Here is a 9,776-nt window from a genome sequence, read left to right as displayed (position 1 = left end):
ATCAATTACGAACAATTTCCAAAATATTCATGGAAAAACCTAATAGAAAATTGTGTACCTCAAACTTTTTCTCTTATAATCAAAGAGTTTCTATCATAACTGTTCAAATAGCTCTTGAACACATGCTAACCATCCTGTGATGCAAACAATGCATGTCCAATTGTATTCTATAAGAAAAGTGAAACAATAAAATCAATACACTACTCGAAATGTACAGTATCCTAATAGTGTCAACTTGTATTATCTAAAAGGATATAATAAGATCTCTACGTGATAGAATATTCTTGAAATTCTTAAAGTTTTTTTTTTTAGTAAGTTTAAAATACCTAAAGTTCTTCAAGCCTTTCTTGCACTACAAAAACTGGGGGTAAATATTATGCGATCAAACTAAACACTTCAAAATCATCTCTTAAAGTATTGTCAGACACAATAGACAACAATTAGTTCACTTTTTAGTGTGAAGCCCACAATTAATTTGGGAATCAAATATTATGCCAAATGACCAGTGATTAAACGATATAAAATTTGCGGTTTTTTAAATGAAGGTTTTCTTGCAATTAAACAGAAGGACTTACCCAGATTTCACAACATGACATTTTCATAATTATCATTCTATAAAATGTTAATTTTCACATAAATAAAAATGTTATTGATGTAAATATAATTCAATTCATTTAAATTCAAGTCATAAGTCGAAACATTAAGTTAAAAGTGGTTCAAATATACTTTTTCCTCGAAAAATCTTATATGCATGGGAGGGGAGCAAGGTTATAGTGAAAGGAGATGCAACATAAACTTATTGTATTATTCTTGACCTACATTCAAACTAATGAAAACCCCATCAACATAAGTATTATGATAATAAGACCAAACTATGTAAAAACTCCGATACTATATTTATTTCTCTCACCTAACTTAATTGATTTCTTTTAAAATATTTTCACACGTTTATATTAAATTTAACCAAGTTTTTTAAAATTTTAATTACTATTATCATAATATAATATATTTAACGTAAAACTCAAAATTCTATACATCAATTGGTGAATAGAATTGACATCAACAATCTATTAATTTTTGTAACATTTAAAAATTGTTACTAATATTATAAAAGGACAAAAAAACTAATACAGATTTGTGTATCTAAAATTTATTTTGATTAGGTTATTTGCCGGTTGCTTTAAAACTGAAAACGAAAATTTAAATTCATAAGAATCGTAATCGTAAATCTTTATCCTATAAATTTGCCACTTCCAATCTTCAAATCCTGAACACTCTGCCAAACCAATTCCACTTCATATCTGCAGCCATGGTAATCTAAACCGAGTCTGAATTTTCATATTTCATGTCATTTTTTGGTTTTTTTTTCTTCGTGTTAATAATGTTTATTGTTGACATAGGCAGATGTGGAAACAGCTTCTGGTCAACCAAAAAAGAGAACGTTCAAGAAGTTCAGCTTCAGAGGGGTTGATTTGGACGCTCTTTTGGACATGTCCACTGATGAGCTCGTAAAGCTGTTCAATGCGCGTGCTCCCAGAAGGTTACTATCGATTTCGCATATTTAATTTTTCTTAATTAGTTGTTTCTATCGTGCAATCAATGTGACAGAAGAGAATGCAAAAATGTTGATGTGGTGATTCTGTTGGTTTTAGGTTTCGGAGAGGCTTGAAGAGAAAGCCTATGGCTTTGATCAAGAAATTCCGCAAGGCGGTAAGTTTTAGTTGTACTATTATGCTTTGTTTTGTCAATGAGAATTGTTGAAATCAAATATTATGTTTGATAGAATTTTTTATCACGAATTCTAGGATTGATTGCAGTTTAATCATATTTAAAAAATTTTAATGATTATTTCTTTTTTTTTTTTCCTCTATCCACTATCTGTGTCTCCACTACGCATTTATGTAATTGCTAAATGTGCTGGATGTGTGGGTTTCTTAGACTTGAAAAGTTTACATCCCAAATAAAACAGCGATTAACATTGACGCTGCTATGTTATTTGTCTTGTGACACATTTTAAATTATATTATTAAAGAAATTAGTCAATAATGTGACATTTTCTCTCAGGTGCAACCGTTCTTCTCTTTTCTCATCTCATTCATCTTGTTGCTATCATGATGCATAAATTTATTATTATTTCTTTCATATTCAATTGTCAAGTTGCTGTAATGAACAATAAACTTAATATACACCATTCATTTAGAAGCTTTTCTAGAGTCCTTTTCTGTGATTTGTGGTTTATCAAATTTTTTTTTTTTTTCCAAATCTACAGTCTAGTTTTATGACGCATATTCATTTAAACCATTTTACTTTATAAGAGTACAATCACATTTTGAATGTCGAAGATTTCAATCTTTATTTTGTAAGTTTTGATTAACTTGATAATGCTATCTTAATTACTATGCAGTAATTATTGGTGTAGATATGTATTTGGTTCATGTACTGGCACCAGGTCTATTTCTTCTACAAAAGTAATCTGTGGCTTTTCGAAATCATACAAACATGTGTCGCCAAATCTTCTTTCTTGAATTTCAATTTCCAATTTTCAATCCCAAATTTGTAAGTATAGCTCTAGTGGTTTCCATTAGGTCTCCACCATCAATTTTTGTTGTAAGTAGTTAATTCATTTGAGTTGCAAAATTCAAACAGTAGTAACAACCATGGGTAGCTTTTTCCCTGGCTTAGTTAAAAAAATGCGGTTTGCTGCTTGTCCCTGCACAGGAGTGAGTGTATATTGATATTTTATTATATTTTTGTAAGCATCCTGTAGATTTCTTGTATGTTTATGAGTTATTTCCTTGTTCTTCTGTTTTAAAGAGATTGATGATGTTAATAATATGTTTGGACGCAATCTATATCAATTGTTCCCAAAACTGAGGTTGATTATAAAGCAGTGTTAGATAGGGCAAATTGACCTCAAGAATATTGAATCATGGATAGATGCTTAATATGTTAAGGTTTATTTAATTTGTTTGGTGGGTGTGCAGCCTAGAGGTGTTGCTCAAAGAATCAGCAAATCTAGTTGACTCAAGCATCAATAGCCTTCTTTTTTTATGTTTGCTTTATTTAATTTACTCTCGAAATATAAATATAATTTTTAATTTCCAAGATGAAGGCAAATTAATGGTTTTAAGCATGTGTTATTTGTATGATGTGAAATAGAAACGGGAGGCACCACCTGGTGAGAAGCCTGAGCCAGTGAGGACTCACCTTCGCAACATGATCATAGTACCTGAAATGATTGGAAGTATTGTTGGTGTTTACAACGGCAAAACCTTTAATCAGGTTGAGATTAAACCAGAAATGATTGGCCATTACCTTGCTGAGTTCTCAATCTCCTACAAGCCAGTCAGGCATGGAAGGCCAGGTATTGGTGCTACCCACTCTTCTAGGTTCATTCCCCTCAAGTGAAGTTAGATTTTGGAATTTTCTTTTTGAGCTCTTCATCTACTTTTAACAGAGTATTCATAAATGGGATTTTGTTGGTTTTACATTTTGCTTAGAACTAGTCGCTATTCTTTTAATTTGCCATTATTCCTTATTGATAAATTAAAAAAAAAAAATTTAATAATTTATCTGAGATAATGGTTCATGATTTTTCTGACTGTTTAGTACTCGTGTAAACTTTTAGATAGAATGTGTGCATTAAGTGTTTAAAAATTGTATTGTGCACGTTGAAGAACTGTTTTATCACGTTAAATTCAAGTGTCCATTGCACAGAAAAATCATTTACACTTTTGTACACAAAAATGTATTGGGTCGAAGTGCTAACTTTTGCTTGCTTCAAGTAAACTATTGCTTGGAAGCAACAAATAAGGGTTCAGGTTATTGAAACTTTATGCAATTGGAAAAAGTGAAACTAATGTAATCAACAAAGCCAGTAGACCAAACTGTCAAAAGAATTACAATTGCAGATAGCCAAATAATAATGTCATTAATAATTGAATTTATCTTGAATAATCATTTGGACTTATTTTCTTATGGATTTTAGAAATCCCAAGTAATTATATCAAAAAACACTGTGCGGAGATTTATTTCACAAGTAAATTTTAAGATAAATGTCAAAGATGGGTTGTTGATAGGATCCTTATTCTTGCCTAAAAGAGAAGGAAAACAAAGCAGTTGAATCTAAAAGCAACCCGAATTCGCTAAATATTAATCAAAACTGTTCACAAATTTTGAAGCAGTATCGGCATAATTAGTTGGAGACAAGAAATTAAAATCCAATGCTAATTTTTCTTACGATGTAAATACCCACCAAGCCACCAACCGGCCAACGGTCACTCGATTGTTAGAATAAAATATATATATTTAAATTGACTGATAAAGGGTAAATTAGTATTTCCAAAATTTCTATTTATTTTTCCGTTGGACCCAGCCCTAGGGTCTGGGCTTTCTGCCCAGGTCCAGCACACATTGACGTGGCTTAACTTATTATACATACATGCATTCATTTTTATTGAAGACTAAACAATATGTACCAACTGATCCCATTAAGTATTAGATATCACACGTACAATAATATTAATATAATGATTCTTCTAATCATATGCACCAACTTTGTTTGACTTATTGAACATGTATAAATTCATTCATCATACCAAAGCTTTTCCTCCTAATTTTAGATGAGAAGCAAAGTAATTAATAATATTGAAAAATGTTTAGATTTGGGAACCCATCTGAGGTAAGTGATTCATTTAATGTCTGGGAAGCAATCTTGGTAACCCAAAAGATTAAGAAAGCTTACTTTACTTTCCCACAACTAACACAAATTACTTAATCTTATACTTATTTATTAATTAATGAAATCATAATTACCCTATTGTAACCATCATCACACGTTTTTGACTTAATCATTTGTCTTTGCCCATAAACTTCAGCGATTGACACACTGTTGAATATAAATTTTGTTGCACCATCTTAATAATTTATTATCTTTGACATGCAAGGGAATGGCTTTTAATTTAAATCAATATCTTCAAAATAATTGGAAAAAGAAAATCAAGTTTATATGCGAAACATTATTTGTAAATTAAATTCTTGGCAAATTGGGATATTTGAGATTGGACCCGTAAGAATTGGATACACCCATAACAGAACAGAATGTCACAACTTGACAATGCATTATTGATCAGTTGTCGGCCTTTGAATCCACATGCCTTGTTGCAAAGAAACTAGAGTTTCAGTACGACTTGTTAATCTAATACGACACGATATAACACAAAAAAATATTGAGTTATTATTAAGTTTTTTTATACGAAATTTATTTTGCTTTGATTTGGTTTGCCAAAATGGACTAATAATTAAACTATACGTCAAAAGTCAAAGAAAAGAAACATCAAAGTCTAATTTTAATTTGACTTCAAACCCAATTACATTGCTGTGACAGCTTCATCAATAACTTTTTCATTAAGAAATTTCAATTATGTTGAATTTCTAACAAACTTGTGCTTCCCCAGTTACATGTTAAAACCACCTAATTTATCAACTACTATTTCTCCACATAAAACACACTGCCTTACCTTTCTAGCAAGGTGTGTGTGACTTTGTGACCCCACAGATGATATAATTGCCCCTCCTGTATACTGGGTTCAGCCTGGAATCCAAGGGCTGAGATTTTCCGAGATAAAGGAGAATAAAAGCTGGTGTTTCCTTTAGTTGTCAATACCACATTCAAATAATTCCATGCATTTCAACATAATTCTTAACTTGTTTAAAGCACTAATTGCCTTTTAAAGATGAAAAAGTTCTTACACTTTGAAACCCCAATCCACATTTTCTTTGGTTCAGCACACGGATTTGAAGCCTGCAGCAACATTGCGATAAAAAGGCTTGGAAAGACAACTCTCCAAGCCAAGAAAAAACCGCTCAAGTATGTCCCATGCTTGTAGTTGAACCATTGCAAATATATGTACAGGAGCAATTCAAGCCAAACATAAAAAAGTTTGATAAATTGAACACCAATGACTTGAAGTGATCCAATGTAACTTTCCCTGATGTTTATGTGTTTGCCGATTGTGATAGTAGCCTTGGGTGGTTATGTTCGCCTTCATAGGTAACCATAAGCATGGACGGATCTTCCAAGCACCTCTCCACATGTTTCCTTGCAGGACAGCCTCTCATACTGCTACATTTATAGTATCCCCTGGACAAATTAAACAAAGGACTTCAAATTCTAATTATGTTTCAATATAATTAAACTTGAAAATGATGCTTCCTTACAAAAAGAGTTTACCAAAATACACTTGAATTGCACCTACATTCTTACAAATAACCAAACTCTGCTGTGAAAACTAAACTTCCCCATTTGATCCAACAGTTTTGTTTGAATATCCATAGCAAGGAAATAGTCAATTCAGTAAAAATAAAGCTACCACCTAAAACTATTCAAAAAGCAACCACTCAACATTACACCTACTTATAATCCAACGGTAACAACTGGCACAAAAGTAATAGCATAACCGCTTACAAGGGCACAAACAATTCAGCCAAAGTTACTAACCAGGGAAAGTCTTCCCACACATTGAGTGTGCATTAATGGAAAGAGAGAAAAAAAGAACTTTTCTTGAGTAATGGATCTTCATCACTTTCCCTAGAATAGCACTATTATTTTCTGAATCAACTAACACTTTACCATATTAAATTTTTATATTAGAAGTTGCTACATACAGGTCCTACCATATAACAGTAAGTAGACAGCAAATTCCGATGGAAAATTCACAGAAGCATACAGCAGAATGGGGGAAAAAAAAAACAGAAGCAGCCTTTCTGGGCAGCACTAGCAATATCACCATAACTCAAAAATGAGAAATTGAATATACCTAGGGTGGGGAGAGCCCTTGATTGGCTTTTGTCCATACTTCCTCCAAGAATAATCATCGGGAGGGATATCAGCAAGCTTGTTGCTGATAGCAGGCACCTTGATGGACCTCTTCACTCTATGCTTCCTATCAAAATAGTAACCAATCAGTTATAATGTAAGAAAACAGATCAAACACAAACATTAAATTGAAACTGTGAAAATATTATTAACAAGAAAGCAGTAAACCTCTTCTTTGAGCAGTGGCACCTGCCACTGCTCCCACATTTCACACTCCCATCTTCCCCCCTTCCAGAACACTTCCTCTTGTGTTGTTGCGAACTCTGATCTGAAGAACGAGGTGCACCAATCAAATGGAAGGCACTCCCATCCAAATTAGCCACACTGCCTTCCATACTCAAGGAAGAAATAAAAGACCTAGTGGATGACATGGTGGGTGTGCAGCTAGAGCTATCAAAATTCAGGTTCACTCCACTGTTACTCTTTCTAAACATCATTTCAGCTTGAAGTTTCAATTGCTGCTGCTGAAGATGTAACCTTTGTTGCAGCTGCTGCTGTTGTTGTTGCTGCTGAATGAAATGGTAGTGTGATGAAGATGTTTGTTGGGCAAGTTGAAGGGGGTTTTTCCCATTTGACAGCAGTTCTAGAGATGGATTCCCCAGAGTTAATGAACTTTTAGCAAGTGCCTCCATTTCTTGAACTTGGTTTTCATGGAAACTAGATTGGAGAAACTTCATATTCTTTGGTGGAATATCTTTTGTTCTATTGAGAGGATTATCTAAAAGGATGGATTGGTTAAGTGGGGTTGGCAATTTCTTGAGCTTTCTTACTCTAGCATGACCCAAACCAGTATTGAGTAGTGAAACAACTCTTTTAAACCTAAAAACAGCTTCTCTAGTTTCTACCATTAAATTCCTATACTGAACTTGATTCTGGGGCTGAGACAATAGACTTAGAACTTTGTGGCAGCTCTCAACAGCTACCTTGTTAGCTTCTTCAACCTCTTCCATTTTATCCCCAAAAAAACTATACCCTAATTCCCCAAAACAAAACACAGCATATATAGGCTAAAGATCTCAACTTTTACTCCAAAAACAGATCTTTAGCACAAAAAATGAAAAACCCATATAGTCAATATGCCACTTGTAGGTAAACCGAAGACACCCAACAAGGTTTTGAACAGAAATTTTAAGAATTCAACTTCCCAAACACTTTGCAAATAAAAAAGAAAAAAAAAAACCCAGAAGATCGGATTCAAGTGGGTTTACAAAAACCAGTTGAAATTAAAAGAACTAAAGACAAGAATTGCAGCACAGAAAACTATTTAAAGAAAGAAATAAAAGAAAGCATGACCAAAAAACACAGACCTTTGTTGGACTTGGTGGTTTCAAACCCTAGATTCTTCCCGACCCATGGGTTAAAGATAGGAAGGTGTGAAAGAGAAGACTTTAGTACGCTTGAGAATTCACACCTCCATAAGAATACAAAACACTCATTTCTTTAAAGTAATCTTAATGATAAAAATAAAAGCATAAACTAAAATTTCTACACAAACGAGAGAAAAAAGAAGACCAAGTTAAAGAAACAAAAGACATTATTTTTTATTTATTTGTAGCAGAGAAGAACAGAGAGAGAGAAATGAAACTGACGTCTCTGTCACAGATTTGAATGTGGGTCCTACACCAAAGACCTCGGTTATTCTTCTTTTTGTTTATTTATTTATTCTTTCAAAACAAAAAAAAATACTACTAGTTTCAGTCTTTTTTCATTCCCACTCTTAAACGAATATTTCTTTTGGTCTATTAGGTTTAGAAAGTAACATTCTAGTACCCAAAAATTAGACTAGCAATTCACGTTTTCTGTTGTGTTGTTATTATGTTTTTTCAAGCTAAAAGTCTATTGGGTTTAGATTTATGTATAACAAGTTGACTCGATCTATTATTGTTAGAGATTATGGAACGACAATTTGAATGTTATTTAAATATTCAAAAACCATCATCCCATAATAATTAATATAAAAAATAAACAAGGGATTCTTTCTTTTTCTTTTTTGCCACAGAAAAGAAACAAAAATAAATGTCTCTTAAAAAGAATACAATACATAGATAAATGAGGTCATAAAAATTACTCATGTCAATGTTTCGTGTCATATTTAAATGGGTTTTGTCCCAGACTAAAAATGAAGTATGTTGAATTTATATTCATAATATTTATATAATTTAATGTATAACATGTTAAATTATTCCCGATAAAGTCACTTAATCCGAACTCAACTTAACTTCAATCATTTCTAAAACAACCTACTTAACACAAACCAAATAATGGAAAGATTGATATAATACAATGTAAAATTATTCATTTAAGAATTGGGTTATATCAATTTGATCCATTTTAACATAAATCAATATGATTTATTTATTATTTATAAAAAAAAAAAAAGTCATGTTATTTAAGTTGGAGCCAAAATCTTCCAAAAGAGCAAATAAAAAATTCAAATTAATACGTTAGGAAAAATCAATAATTCTCTCCATCCAACAAGCTGTAACCGTTCTGCAACTTCTCTTCCACGATTCAATGGTTGTCTTCATTCAGCCAATTTTCAAGGCAGGTCCCCGTTTTTCAAATTTATGAAGTCTTAATTTCTTAAAAGAGAATTTCTTTATTGGCTGATTTTTTTATGCTCGGGATGTTAATCATAGCTTACTTAATTTGAACCTTTTGCTTTCACATTTGGGATTTTTTATTAATCTTCTTATTGACTTGACCTAAATGAAATACTGGGAAACGGAGTTTTTTTCATCTAAGTTTTAGTTTAATTTTAAAATTATATTTATAATAGTTTAAAAATTTAAATATTTATTTATTATTTAACTTTTATTAGACTTTTTTATTATAAACAAAAATAAAATTATCATTTTATCATTAAATCCTAAAATTTTAAAAATTTATTTTTTTTCTC

The 9,776-nt window shown here is 31.8% G+C and overlaps 2 protein-coding genes across 2 annotated transcripts; one reads left to right on the top strand and one right to left on the bottom strand.

Annotated features, from left to right (window-relative positions):
• The first annotated feature begins 1,198 nt into the window (after positions 1–1,198).
• On the top strand, positions 1,199–3,608 carry LOC123196975 (40S ribosomal protein S15-like). The gene is made up of 4 exons (XM_044611139.1): positions 1,199–1,312; positions 1,401–1,540; positions 1,653–1,710; positions 3,160–3,608. Exons 1-4 carry the CDS (start codon positions 1,310–1,312, stop codon positions 3,406–3,408), a joined length of 450 nt encoding a protein of 149 aa, XP_044467074.1. The 5' UTR covers positions 1,199–1,309; the 3' UTR covers positions 3,409–3,608.
• Positions 3,609–5,706: 2,098 nt separating this feature from the next.
• LOC123196942 (probable WRKY transcription factor 21) lies at positions 5,707–8,402 on the bottom strand. Its single transcript, XM_044611097.1, has 3 exons — positions 7,046–8,402; positions 6,819–6,944; positions 5,707–6,142 (listed from the first exon to the last, which is right to left on the bottom strand). The coding sequence occupies exons 1-3, from the start codon at positions 7,825–7,827 to the stop codon at positions 5,998–6,000; spliced, it is 1,053 nt and encodes a 350-aa protein (XP_044467032.1). The 5' UTR covers positions 7,828–8,402; the 3' UTR covers positions 5,707–5,997.
• Positions 8,403–9,776: the final 1,374 nt, after the last annotated feature.

This window comes from Mangifera indica, chromosome 14 (assembly GCF_011075055.1).
Source record: "Mangifera indica cultivar Alphonso chromosome 14, CATAS_Mindica_2.1, whole genome shotgun sequence".
NCBI classification, from domain to species: Eukaryota; Viridiplantae; Streptophyta; class Magnoliopsida; order Sapindales; family Anacardiaceae; genus Mangifera; species Mangifera indica.
Note: the sequence above shows the minus strand (reverse complement) of the source record. Positions and strands in the feature narration are given on the sequence as shown.